The sequence below is a fragment of the Stenella coeruleoalba genome (assembly GCF_951394435.1).
Source record: "Stenella coeruleoalba genome assembly, chromosome: 11".
NCBI classification, from domain to species: Eukaryota; Metazoa; Chordata; class Mammalia; order Artiodactyla; family Delphinidae; genus Stenella; species Stenella coeruleoalba.
In genome coordinates, this window is record NC_137157.1 from 71969847 (window position 1) to 71984984 (window position 15138).

General features: G+C 39.6%; 1 protein-coding gene across 1 annotated transcript in view; it reads left to right on the forward strand.

Annotated features, from left to right (window-relative positions):
* SLC2A13 (solute carrier family 2 member 13) overlaps positions 1–15138 on the forward strand; it is a 427342-nt gene that overhangs the window by 187076 nt on the left and 225128 nt on the right. The window contains exon 4 of the mRNA XM_079938390.1: positions 14575–14683. Coding sequence (XP_079794516.1) covers positions 14575–14683 — 109 coding nt within the window. The remainder of the gene's footprint in view (positions 1–14574; positions 14684–15138) is intronic.

Sequence of the window (15138 nt, forward strand, 5' to 3'; positions counted from 1 at the left end):
CTCCCCAAAACAACGGTCTCTTACCTCTGAGGCAAGTGCAGACTTTTTCCCGGACTCTGTCCCGGTTAGCTGTGGTTCACTAGCCCCCTTCAGGCTGTGTTCACGCAGCCAACCCCAGTCCTCTCCCTGGGGTCGGACCTCCAAAGCCCGAGACTCAGCTCCCAACCCCCACTCTCCCCAGTGGGGAGCAGATAATCCTCTCAGGCTGGTGAGTGCCGGTCGGTACCGATCGTCTGTGTGGGAATCTCTCCGCTTTGCACTCTGCACCCGTTGCTGTGCTCTCCTCTGTGGCTCCAAAGCTCCCCCGCTCCGCCACCCGCAGTCTCCGCACGCGAAGGGGCTTCATAGTGTGTGGAAACCTTTCCTCCTTCACAGCTCCCTCCCACTGGTGCAGGTCCTGTCCCTGTTCTTTTGTCTCCGTTTTTTCTTTTTTCTTTTGCCCTACCCAGGTACGTGGGGATTTTCTTGCCTTTTGGGAAGTCTGAGGTCTTCTGCCGTGTTCAGTAGGTGTTCTGTAGGAGTTGTTCCACATATAGATGTATTTTGATATATTTGTGGGGAGGAAGGTGATCTCCACGTCTTACTCCTCCACCATCTTGGTCTCCTTCCCCACCCGCCACCGAGGACCACACTCTCCACTCAGCTCTCTCGAGTCATCCTCTGGCTGAAGCAGGAGAGGACAGGGGGGGCTCCACTTTTGTTCCCTGGGGCTAGCAGGTCCGTTTGGGGCCAGGGTGTGCAGGAGATGCTGCAACGGTGGGTATCCCAGACGGGAGATGCCCACTCCCAGCAGCTCTGCCGACAGCAGTAGCAGTGGTGGCAGTGGCGGCAGCAGCAGCAGTAGCAGCAGCAATAGAGATAGTCCCTTGCTGCTTTTAATATTCTCTCATTATCTTGGATTTTTGCCATTTAATTACAATGTGTCTTGGTGTGTTCTTCCTTATACTGAATCTGTTTGGGACTGTATGTGCTTCCCGGACCTGAACATCCATTTCCTTTCTCAGGTTAGTGAAGTTTCAGCTATTATATCTTCAAATATATTCTCTGCCCCTTTCTCTCGTTTTCTCCTTCTCCCTGTAATGTGAATATTAGTACACTTGATGCTGTCGCTGAGGTCTCTTAAACTGTCCTCATTTTCTTTTCTTCTTTTATGTTTCTTCTGTTCAGCTTCAGTGCTTTCCAGTACTCTGTCTTCCAGTTGCTGATATCATCTAATCTACTGTTGATTCCTTCTGGTGTATTTTTTATTTCAGTTATTGTAGTCATCGTCAGTTTTTGGTTCTTCTTTGTATTTTCTAACTCTTTTAAAAGCTTCTAACCTCTTAATCTGTTCATCCAATCTTCTCTTGAGTTCTTGGAATGTCTTTATCATCATGACCTTAAACTCTTTACTGGGTAGATTTCTTATCTTCACTTCACTTAGTATTTCTTCTGGGGCTTTATTTTGTTCCTTCGTTTGGAACATATTTGTCTGTTACCTCATTTTGCCTAAGCTCCTGTTTTTATTTCTGTGTATTTAATAAGTTGATTATGTTTCCCAGCCTTGAAGAAGTGACCTTTTGTAGGAGACATCCTATGTGTCCCAGAAGCCTACTCTGCTCTGGTCATTAGAACTATATGCTCTATGGGTGGCCCCCATGTGGGCTGTGTGGGTCATCCTGTCATGGCGAGCTTAGAAGTGTGGGTGTTCTGGTAAGTGTGTCTCACTTCTGACCTGGTTGGTTGCCAGGCCCTTCCTTGTGTGGAGGCTGTTGGCTGCTGGTGAGTGGGGCCAGGTCTAGTGCTGGCCCACTGTTAAGCAGTGCTGGTATCTGGGATGGGTAATTGTTGTGCCGGGGTCCCAGATCTAGTGTCAGCCTGCTAATGGGTTATGCTAGCTCCTTACATAGCTGTCTGCAGAGGCCAGGGTGTCCTGAAGCTTGTGTTGGCCCACTGGTGGGGAGGGGAGGAATCTTAGGGTGGCTTACTGAGGGACCCAAAGTGTCCCAGAGTTGGTGTTGGCATGCTGGTGGGTGCGGCCAGGGTTCAAGAGTTCCCTGCTCTGGTGCCCGCCTGCTGTTTTGTGACCTGGGTACTGATAGTCTGCGGGTCCATGGTTGTCCTAGGGCTCATGTTCACCACTGGTGGGTGGGGTCAGAGCCCAGGGGATTCCACAGCTGGTGCCCACCCATTGGTAGGTGAGACCTTGACCTGGGACTAATGCCTGCCCATTGTTGGGCAAGGCAATTCTGGGGTCTCTGGCTGTAGGGCCCTGGGGGTCCCAGAATTGATGTGTGGCCTGCTGGTGGGTTGGGCCTGGGTCTCTGGTATCCTGGGGCTGGTGCCTGCTCACTGGTGGGTAAAGCTGGTCCTATGTCTAGTATAGGCCCACTGGTGGGCTGAACTGCATCCTGGGGTCTCTAGCTGCAGGGCTCTATGGGTCCCGGGCCTAGTGTATTGCCTGGTGTGCAGGGCTGTGTCCTGGACCCTCTGGTGGACAAGGCCATGTCCCAGGACAGCTGAGGGCTCAGGGGATCTTAAGGCAACAGGTCTGCTGGTGGGTGGGTAGATGCTGTGTCCTTGCCTGGGTAGATGCTTGGCCTGAGGCATCCCAGTACAGGTGGTAACAGGCTGGTAGGTGGTGCCGTGTCCTGGATCTAATAAGCTGAGGGAGGATTCCAAAATGGTGCTTGCCTGCAGTAGTGTCCTTGTGGTAGAAGAAGCTCCCAGAAATGGCTGCTGCCAGGGTCTTTGTCCCCAGTGTGAGCTCCAGTTGCCTCCTGCCTCTCTGGAATGCTCTCCAAGATCAGCAGGTAGGTCTGACCCAGGCACCTGTCAAATTACTGTTTCTCCCCTGGGTCCCAGAGTGTGTGAGATTTTGTGTGCACCCTGTAAGAGTGGAGTCTTTTATTTCCCACAAGCCTCTGGCTCTCCAAAAATTAAAGTCTGCTGGCCTTCAAAGTGAAACACTCTGGGGCCTCATCTTCTGAGTGTAGGACTCCCTGACTGGGGAGCCCAATGTGGACCTCAGACCCCTCACTTCTTGGGGAGAACCTCTGCAATTGTAATTATCCTCCCATTTGTGGGATGTTCACCCTGGGGTATGGGTCTTGACTATACGCCTCTGCCCCTCTTACCCATCTTGTTGTGGTTTCTTCTTCATTTCTTCAGTTGTAGAGCATCTTTTTTTCTAGTCTTCCAGTCTTTCTCTTTAATAGTTGCTCTGTAAATAGTTGTGATTTTGGTGTTCCCATGGGAGGAGGTAAGCTCAGGGTCTTCCTACTCTGCCATCTTGGCCACACCTCAGAACATCTTTATTTCTTACTCTATATTTAATAACTATCACATATTTTTTTCACAGGTAGGAGACAATTATTTTTATTTTTCTTTGTCTTTTTTCATATAGCCTTATAAGTTTGTTTTGGTTCTCTTTTGTTTCTCATTCATGTATATTTGTGAAATAAATATGGTGTTCCAAGAATCACGCTGACAGAAAACACAGTCTCTTTCCTTTAAGATGTTATATTTCAAGGTACCACATATGTTTGCAGCAGTCATGCTTCCAGAATCTGGTGGAACAAACGTGATTTTAGATATTCTGCCCCACTGTAAGATCATGGGCCCTTTAATTCGTCCTGGTTTTTATCTTTTTGGTATCTTTATTCATGGTAACTATCACATGTAAAGCTAAATATAGCAAGAAAGAACAGTATGAAATACATGAATCATGGTTAGATTTTCATCTTTATTCTCAATAGTCCTTATTTGTTGAATGCTTGAATCTAAAAAAAAGTCATGTTAATAGAATATGTTCAAATATACATATAGAATTCAAATATCCATATAAATACATACTTTTTTAACCAAGCAAATGATTAATGTTTAGAAACATAGTTCATATATCTTAAAATGTTTAACTGATAGTAATGTAGAAATACTTAGATTCTAGGAAGGCTACATGTGACCTAAAATGAAGTCAGGGGCATAAGATCATTCTGATTTATCTGTATTTGTATGAATAGTTTGGCAGTATATATAAATGAATTTGATAGAACTGCCATTCATTACAGGAGCCTGAAGTATAATTCCTATTGATTTATCACCTTGTGTTTATCAGTCATCTGTGTAGGAGTGTTCTGTTAATTATAAAAGATATAGAAATTATAAGTATAGAGTTAATCTATTTTTATGTTAATGAAGCTTTTTGAATTATTTTATGGGACCTTAAGAATGAAATCTCTTTGTTTACATAGAGGGAAACCCTATGTAATTTATTGACAGTTGTTTTTATTCAAAACTTTCAAATTGTATTCAACTACGGAGAAATTCTACAGAGCTAATGGATGAAATCATAGCATCACTTTTTGAGTTTTGGTGCAATATACTTCACATGTATTACCACCTTTAATTATCAAAATACAATTGTGAAGTAGATGTTATCTCATGAGAGTCATGCCAGGCTCAGAAAGGGTAAGGAACCCACCCAAGGTCACACAGCTTCTACATAGCTGAGCTGGATTTGAATCTGGGTTTCCCTGTTTTGGAGATTCTTACTCTTTATACTGTTCAACACTGCCTATGGTTGTATAGCCTTTAGCAGATGCAAGTCATACACTGTCTTATATCTTAGTGTTTAATATCTATTGAAAAGTTAGGTAAGTGAGAAACTTTATGTCACTAAGAATGACAACTTGTTATGAAAATACTGTCAGTATACCATCAGGTTAAAAGTATGTGTCCTTTCATTTAAAAATTGCTTTGCTAAAGACAGTATTAATGTTAAGAATATAATTGTTTAAGGACTACTCATTTATTTACTAAGAATTACTCATTTATTTAAAAAAAAGATACTTCACTTTGCTCAAGAAAGGTTTTCTAAAGTAGTAATTCTTAACATTCTTCCCCTCAGCAGCACACCACACTCCCATGGCTGTTATGAAGTTCAGAGATCTCTCATTTGAGGATTGCTTGGCTAGGGGATATATTTTATGATGGCTTTTGTTATATAGATACATTTGATGAAGGAAATCTTTTTAGAATTTAAAAAGAATTCTTGGTAGTAACAGGAGTAGGTTTTTGAAAAACAGTATTTTAGTAGCATTAAGCCCTATCACAGAAAACAGTCTTTACTTTAGCAACCTGGAATAATAATGACTAGATTACTGAGTCAGTGCATACTGTACCATGATCAGCTCACAAACAGGCAGCTGTAGATAATCAGCCCAACACAACATCTTGGCAAATTGATTCTTTAGAAGGATTTCAGAATGTGTTGGCATAAATGCCAGACTGTGAAGGAATGATTGAACCACATGGGGTTGAATTTATCAATAGCAGCAGTCCGTTCTTCTGAACAGAACATGTGCCAAGCACCAGCTTGTAATCACAAACATCATCTGCTGCATATTGAAGAGGAAAACAGCATGGCTGTACTCAAGATCTTATGGTAGTTTATAATTAATCACAACATTGTTTAGCAACTTGCAGTGTATTCAGATTGCTTCATTCTTGATCTCAATAGCTCTTATTTGCTCCAGTGTTTCTTTCTCCCTTCTTCCCTTTCCTCCTCCTTTTCTTCTTCATGTTCATTAAACAGATATTTATTGAATCTCTTCTATTTGCATGCCCCTAAGCTAAGTACAATGGGAAGCAAAATGATAAAACAGAGATAAAACCTGGGCCATTCACCCCACATAATCCAGTATAAAGATCGTAATCCAGTATGGAAGAGACATCAGCTACGTAACCTGTAAAACAGATTAGCCATCAGTGAGAACATAAGAGAAGTATGAAACTGACACCATCATTCCGATGAGAGAATATCTTCTTTTGGGAACAGGGGCGACCTCATAGGACAGGAACATTATACGAGACAGAAATGTAAAAATATGAGGCTTCTTTGTGTAAAACAGGCGACCCAAAGATTGTTGAAGCCACGTGTGTTAGAGAAGAAGTAGTGTGAGATAAGTCTTGAAAGGCAGGAGTGTGCCTTTCATGAAGTAGACCCTGATGGGTCTGTTATCAAAAGTTTTGAGCAGGTCAGTGAAGAAAGTGATCAGTGTTATGCTTTAGTAGACAGGATGGAAGCAATGTGGAGAGGCTGGATTGATTCAGTAGAGACAGGAGATGTGGAGACCATACACAAACAAGGCATTGTTATTGAATACATAACGTGTGAGTTAGTATTAGTCAGGGTTTTCCAAAGAAATAGAACCAATAGGACATCTATGTCTATATCTATATCTGTATCTATATCTATATTTATATCTAATATGTATATGTATATAATATATATATATATATCCTATGAGATTTATTTATTGTGGGGAATGGGCTCACATGATAATGGAGGCTGAGAAGACAGTCTACTCTGCCCTTGGCAAGCTGGAGACCCAGGAGAGCTGATGGTGAAAGTCCCAGTGAGAGGGCAGGAGAAAACCAATGTCCCAGCTCTATAATAGGCAGGCTGAGAGAACAGACCTTCCCGTCTTCCTCTTTTTGTTGTATTTTAGGTCCTCATGGATTGGATGAGGCCCATCCACATTGGGGAGGGCAATCTGCTTTACTCAGTCTACCTATTCAAATGTTAGTCTTATCCAGATACCCTCATAGACATATCCAGAAGTAATGTTTAATCAAATATCTGGGCACTCTGTAACCCAGTAAAGCTGACACACAAATTAACCATTACGCATAGTGTATGCCTGGAAGTTTACTATCTCTAATCTTCATATTAGCAAGATTGAATAACATGCACAAGACCTCATGGCAGCTGAGCGGGGGAGCTGGAATTTCAACGGCGGCCTGCACAACTACTGTCCACTGCCATGTAGTCTCACCAAGGACACAGATGAGAGCCCCCAGATGAGAGCCCAGCAGGGCGGTAGAGAGCTGGGGAGGGCACGTATGCAAAAGCGAGAGAAGTTTTTCTGACATTTTGTGGAAAGAAGTCAGGTATATATACATTAATTTTCATTAGAATTTGGCAACTCATTGGATATGGAAATTAGGAAGAGGGAATGAATAGCCAAATGCCACATTTTTTTTATCCTGACTTAATGTGAAATTAGGTACCATAGGGTTTGGGGTGAGAAATGACGACTTCTCTTTTATATGACCTTAAGCTGGCATACCCTTTCTGGGTTCTTCCCTATTCCTCAGTCTGATAATACTTTACATGTACCTCTGTCAGAGCCCTTAGACTTTTGTGGTGCAACTCGTTTTGTTTCTGTGTGTGATTCCCTCCCCACTCATATTATGAGTTCTTGCAGGGCAGGGCCTCTTCATGTTTCTGTACCTAGCAAAGAGTAGGCTGATGGTCGGTGCTTCAAGTATGCTAAGTGAGCTAGGGAATACTTGGTCTGAGAGGCTGCAGAGAACAATGGAAGTCCAAGGAGGAGGAAGAAGGAGGGAGTGTTTGAAATGGATGTTGTTGAGAATGTAATTGAGAGCCAACTCGAGATGAATAGTGCTCCTCAGGTAGCATGGAGGGCCTGACTCACAGAAACCCTTAATTTGCCATGAAATCAGGTCTATTTTCCTAATTATTTGTAAACAATGTTCAACTCCCTGGATATAGGATTGGAGAAGAGAACAGATTGAAATGAATGATTTGAGATAGATAACTCGAGAGTAAAGAATGGCAGTAGTGGCAAGTGAGGCCATAAGAAAGATAAGAGAAAAAAAAAGATTGAGGGATTGAGTCATGATGAACACAGAGAATGTGTATTCCTGTAGCTTGAAAGTGCTTTAGTTTTGTCACTCATACTATTCATAATTGTTGGTTTTTTTTTTTTTTTTTTTTTTTTTTGCGGTACGCGGGCCTCTCACTGATGTGGCCTTTCCCATTGTGGAGCACAGGCTCCGAACGCGCAGGCTCAGCGGCCATCGCTCATGGGCCTAGCCACTCTGCAGCATGTGGGAACTTCCTGGACTGGGGCGCAAACCCGTGTCCCCTGCATCGGCAAGCGGACTCTCAACCACTGAGCCACCAGGGAAGCCCTGATTTTCTTTTTATGCTAAGGAAAATCAGCTCATTTAAGTATACATATAAAATTTCTTGTCATTTATGGCATGAACAGAAGTTAGCTCAAGTCCTAGCTCTACATACTTGTGACCTTTGGAGAGTTACCTGATCTCTATCTACTTCTTTCCTCAATAATATTACCTGTTCTTTCTTACTTGGTAGCACTCTTATGATGATGAAAAATGGTTCATAAGGCATGAAGAGGTATCAAAATATTAGAAAATTCATTGAGATTTGAACAGATACCTAATACTCTTGGTGTTATGGACTGAATGTTTGTGTCTCCCCAAAATTCATATGTTGAAGCCTTAATGCCCAAAGTGATGGTGTTTGGAGATGGAGCTTTTGGGAGATAATTGGTTTAGATGAGGTCATGAGAGTGAAACCCTCTCATGAAGAAGAAAACAGACCTCTCCCTCCCCCCCTCCCCCCTCCTCCCTCCCTTCTTCCCTCTCTCCCTTTCTCCCTCCCTCCCTCCTTCCCTCTCTCCCTTTCTCCCTTCCTCCCTTTTTCCCTCCCTCCCTCCCTCCCTCCTTCCCTCCCTCCCTCCCTCTCTCCCTTTCTCCCTGCCTCCCTCCCTCCATTATTCCTTGGCTTATGGCTACATCAATTCAGTATCTGCATTCATGGTCACATTGCCTTCTCCCATTCTGTCCTGAATCTCCCTCTGCCTCCCTCTTATAGGGATACATGTGATTGCATTTAGGGCCAACCCAGATAATCCAGGATAATCTTCCCACATCAAAAATCCTTAACTTAATCACATCTGCACAGTCTTTTTTTTTGACATCTAAGGTAACATTAATAAGTTCCAGGGATTAGCAGGTATGTATCTTTTGAGGGGCCATTATTCAGCCTTCCATAGTCTTGCTCAAAGTTTATCAATTTTATTGATATCTTCAAAGAGCCAGATTTTGGTTTCATTAATTTTTTTCCTCAATTGTCTCCTTATCTATTTAGTGGATTTCCATTCTGATCTTTATTATTTTATCTTGTGCTTTTTTGAGGTTTCCTTTGTCACTCTTCTTCTGGTTTTGTAAGGTGGAAGCCAAGGTCATTGCTATAAATTTTCCTGTTATACTTTAGCTCCATTCCACAAATTTTCATATGATGCATTTTCATATTCTTTCAGTTCAGAATACTTTCTCATTTCCCATTCTTTCTTTGATCCATGGAAATATGTTATTCCATTTCTGATCTGGAGGGAATTTTCCAGTTATCTTTCAGTTTATTGATTTGTATATTAATTTTATTACGATCAAAGAACATTCTTTATATGACTTGAATCCTTTTAAATTAATTGAGGCTAGATTTAGCGCTCAGAATATAATATCATCTATCTCAGTAAATGTTCCAAGACATTTGCCATGCCTTTACTCATGGAAGGAACGTTTGGTCTGTAGGGTATTGTCTAAGTGTCAGGTCAAGTTTGTTGATCGTGCTGTTGATGTCTTCTGTATCTTAGCTGATTATCAGCCTACTTTTACTATTACTCGGAAAGAGGTGATGAAATATCCAAGTATAATTGTGGGTTTTTCTGTTTTCCCTTGCAGTTGTGTTTTTTGTTTCACATATTTTGAAGCTTTTATTAGGTGCAGAGACATTTAGGATTGTTATATCCTCTTGCTGAATTAATCCCTTCATCATTACAAGTTGTACTTTCTTGCCTTTTTGCATGCCTCATATTTTATATGGTATGCCAGACATTAAAAATTTTATCTTACTGTTGAACTTAGTTGTGGGATGCTATTCAGTTACTTGGAAGCATTTGGGTCTTTCATTTAAACTGATTAGATGGTGCCCAAGCAATGTTTAATCCAGGACTAAATTTATACCATTACTGAGGTAAAAACCCTTCTGAATATTCTTCCTTATGCTCTAGGTTTTTCATTCTCAGTCCTGTGTAAATTCCTGGGGTTCATTTCTTTCATCCTTTCCTGTGGCTCCTTCCCCTGACTGGGTAGTTTCCTCACACACAACCACTGATCAGTATTCAACTGAAAAGTCAAGGAGCCCTGCAGATCTCCAGTGTCCTCTCCATGAGTCTCTCTCCTCTCCAGCACACTGCCCTGTGAACTCTAGCCACCTGGATCCTGAGCTGCATCTTTTCAACTCAAGGAGACCACCAGTATCTACCTGCTTTCCCCTCCCTGTGCCATAGCCTGGATGCTTTTTTCCAGGCTTAGGCTGGGGCATTTGGAGGATTCATCTCATTTGCTTCCTGAATATCAGGGGTCACTATTCTTTGTCCCATTGTCATGAGAACTACTGTTTCATGCATTTTTGCCTGACTTTTTAGTTGTTTCATGTTGGCGGTAAATCTGATAACTGTTACTCCATCTTGGCTGGAAGTGGAAGTCAAGAGCTGGACTTTTATACAAAGTGTGTTCTAGTACATTTTTAATCATACCTGGAGAAACTTTTGTAGACTCAGCTTCCTCACAGACATCCTGTCCACAGGAGTGGTTGCACTTGTTGCACTGTCCTTTTCAGCCCTGCCACCAGAGCCACCAGAGCACCTGCCACACCTGGACAACCGTTGTGAAAGTTACTTAGTATGAGGTGTCCAGAATGACAGAAAAGATGAACCCATTTGCAGTTTTTGCCTCTATTGTTTTATCATGTGTTATATTTTGAGCTCTGCATTTCCATTCTACTTTTGTTATCTAGAGGTTTTAGTTTTTATTGTGTGGGAATTTCTGTATTTCAAAGACACATGTTTTGTTAAAAATAAGGTGTGAAATGGTTGTATACATAAAAATATTTTTAATTACAAAAATCAAAAGAAATGTAATTAGAGCATGACATTTTAAATTTTCACTTATGAACATTCAACCAATTCATGTATTTGAATTTGTCTTTGCCTCATAGCTTCTGTGATATTAAGATTAATAGTTTGCATTTGTTAAGTTAGTTTTACTGCCTAATAAAGCTAGGTTTATGATTTTAATAAAAGGAAATTTTTTACTTTTGTTCATGTATAATCAGATATGCAGCTGCTGTGACCAAAATTTACCTTTAAAAAAACAATCCAGTCTTATAAAGGAACTACCGTTGTTTATTTTTTACAGGAAATCCAAAAGAAAGTCCAAATCCTAGATTAGTTTCTGCTGTACAGCAAAATGAATCAGTTACACATATACATATATCCACTCTTTTTTAGATTCTTTTCCCATATGGGTCATTACAGAGTATTGAGAAGAGTTCCCTCTACTATTCAGTAGGTCCTTCTTAGTTACCTATTTTATATATAGTAGTGTGTATATGTCAATCCCAATCTCCCAGTATATCCCTCCCCTCCCCCACTGCTTTCCCCCCGGTAACCATAAGTTTGTTTTCTACATCTGAGACTGTATTTCTGTTTTGTTAATTAGTTCATTTGTACCATTTTCTTTTAGATTGCACATATAAGTGATATCATAAGATATTTGTGTTTCTCTGTCTCACTTCACTCAGTATGACAATCTCTAGGTCCATCCATGTTGCTGCAAATGTCATTATTTCATTCTGTTTTATGGCTGAGTAATATTCCATTGTATATATGTACCACATCTTCTTTATCCATTCCTCTGTCAGTGAACATTTAGGTTGCTTCCATGTCCTGGCTATTGTAAATAGTGCTGCAGTTAACATTGGGGTGCATGTGTGTTTTCAAATTATGGTTTTCTCCAGATATATGCCCAGGAGTGGGATTGCAGGATCATATGGTAGCTCTATTTTTAGTTTTTTAAGGAAGCTCCATACTATTCTCCATAATGGTTGTACCAATTTACATTGCCACCAACAGCATAGGAGGGCTCCCTTTTCTCCATACCCTCTCCAGCATTTATTGTTTGTAGATTTTTTGATGTTGGCCATTCTGACCGGTGTGAGGTGATACTTCACTGTAGTTTTGATTTTGCATTTCTCTAATAATTAGTGATGTTGAGCATCTTTTCATGTGCTTTTTGGCCATCTGTATGTCTTTGGAGAAATGTCTATTTAGATCTTCCGCCCACTTTTTGATGAGTTGTTTGGGTTTTTTTTGATATTGAGCTGCATGAGCTATTTGTATATTTTGGAGATTAAACCCTTGTAAGCTGCTTCTTTTGCAAATATCTTCTCTCATTATGTGGGTTGCCTTTTCATTTTGTTTATGGTTTCCTTTGCTGTGCTAAAGCTTTTAAGTTTAATCAGGTCCCATTTGTTATTTTTATTTTTATTACTCTAGAAGGTGGATTAAAAAAGAACTTGCTGCAATTTATGTCAAAGAGTGTCCTGCCTATGTTTTCCTCTAAGAGTTTTATAATATCTGGCCTTACATTTAGGTCTTTAATCCATTTTGACTTTATTTTGTGTACAGTGTTAGGGAGTGTTCTAATTTCACTCTTTTACAGGTAGCTATCCAGTTTTCCCAGCACCACTGATTGAAAAGACTTGTCTTTTCTCCATTGTATATTCTTGCCTCCTTTATCATAGACTAGGTGACCATAGGTGCTTGGATTTTTCTGTGGACTTTCTGTCCTGTTCCACTGATATGTATTTCAGTTTTTGTGCCAGTTCCATACTGTTTTGCCTACTGTAGCTTTGTAGTGTAGTCTGAAGTCAGGGAGCCTGATTCCTCCAGCTCCTTTTTTCAAAGCCCAGATTTTTTAAAACTAGGAAATAAATATGTGATGTTTATGTGATAATCGGATAAATATGTCATGTTTATGTGATAATATATCTCTTGATATTTTGGCATGTCAAACTTTAATCCAAATTTGTCATAATTTTCTCTTTGTTTTTCTGCCCTCCAAAATCAGTATTACCTAATCTGTCTGTCAAACCATGGAACAGTTTAATAGTGAAAGTAGATACAGCTATCCAAAGATTATGTTAGATTTCTTGCAGAAGGCCAGTTTGTCATCTGTGGAGTTTCTTAAAAGCTAAAAAAGGGTTTGGGTGTTTTTTGTTTTGTTTTGTTTTGTTACAACATCATAGATGTCATTTTAAAATTTTTCCATGGTATATAAGGTAAATTATCATCTTTTATTTGAATTTTTTTGATTTTGGAAATAGGTAGATGTTTATATGATGCTGTGCACATTTCTTATTTTGTGGCTCATTCATAGATATCTAAATTTGCAGATGAGTCTGCTTATCTTTCAGAGAACTGACCCAGATATATTTCAATATTGTCACAAAGTCTACCTATTTCATATAATCTTACTGATATACTAGGTTTTAATACCGCTTTACTTGAATCTAAAACATTTTGACATTTATAATACTCTCAGCCTGCTTTCTAAATGGGTGTGTCCAGTCTTAGCATTTAGAGACAAAATTGTTTGCAGTAAATCAAGTCTTCATGTGATTGTAATCATACCTGTGTAGAGATGAATATCCTCACCCCAGTAATGTTCAGTTCTCATTAATCCCCTGGCTTAACATCCTGTATTAACTTTTATTGCTGAGACAATAGCACGTTCTAGTCCATATCCCATTTCTGTGAACTGGAATATTAGATTTCCAAAAGATTCTGAAATGGTGAAATTTCCTCAGAATTCAATTTACTGGACTTGGTTTAGGGTTCACTAATGAAAATTGCCTCCAGGAAAAATGCTGCTAATGAAGCAGTTAACATCCCAGTGATCCCAGGCTATACCATAGGTCCTAGGAGTCAACTCTGGTCTCATAAGGACACTATATAGAATGCCTCTTAAGGCTAAGGTGAAGGCGTAACAAGCGCTTCTGAGAATAGAAGGGGCACTTTAGGTAATTATGCTCAGACAACAGGCATCAATTGGTTAGTCATCTTAAGGCCTCAGTGGTTCAGATCTACAGCTTTTCAGAAGTGGTCTAGAGTTCTGATATAGGGACCAAGGGATCTGCACCATTTTGAAAGCCCATTTATATTTTGAAATGATCATTGAATACCTCTTAGGGAACTATTAAAAATATCTAGAAATATCATACATATATGCCTATATAAAATAGACATTAAATTTCATCTTCTTTTTACCTTTTGGGTAATTTTTATTAATAATATCCATTGCAGTCATAACCAAGTCTGATATCACCCCCAAATTCCTTAACTTGAATTAAATATATTGGAATGAATATTGTTACTTTAGCCAAATAAATTGTAATGAATCCTGTTACTTGTTTCATTGTTTTTAATGAATGCCATTCTTTCAGTTGATTAAAGCAATTTTTCCAGTGACTTTGTAAATAATCCCACATTGAATGGATTTTAAATAGTAATTAATTGCCCAGGAAGCAGAAGAACAAAGAGTGGTTAATACAGCTCATAGGGATTTAAGGAAGAATAATTTGTGACAGTTAACAGTTATGTAGATCTTTCTAGTATCCATAAATCGCTTTAACTTGAATTCTCTCATGTTGACTTTATAGTTTTAACTCAAATATGTACTGTTTTCAAAAATATATTGTGCCCAGGTTTCTATAAAAATACATATGTTCTATTTTTAAATGTCCAGTCATGTTGATTTCACAGAGATTTGGGGAAATTTATCCTAATGGGAATAATTACTCTGGGAGCTAAAAATAATAGACATGTCCTTCTTTTTCTTTCTTTTTTATAAAAGCTGGACCTGTGATCTGCAGAATGCTGAGTTATCCCCCAACTCGCCGAGCTTTAATTGTGGGTTGTGGCCTACAAATGTTCCAACAGCTCTCAGGCATTAACACCATCATGTATGTATTTCTTTCTGGCTTTTTACTGAAAAGATTGTGAAGGAATTATTTTATATGGAAAAAAAAGAGTAGGACTCTTGGTGATTTGTTTTTATTAAATGTGTAGAATTCTCCTTTTGGAAGATACTTAACCTTACAATTTTTTAAATCCTGTAAAATTGTAACTAGAAGGAAGTGACATTTTGTTTGTTGTAATTATTGACTTTATTTGATTTCACAAAATTTCTCTTTTATGCCATCCAATATGTCCTTATATTCTGAGCTACTGAATATATCATTTTCATAAGCTATTCCCTGATTCACATTAAAAGGTAAAACAAAAGGAAATCACCTGGCATTATTAGAAATTAATGGACACACAGATAACTAGTTCATTTCCTTTTAGGGCAGTCAGTTACAATGCAATGTGATAATAACATTAATAGAAGTATGTTTTTTACAACCAGGGTACAGTG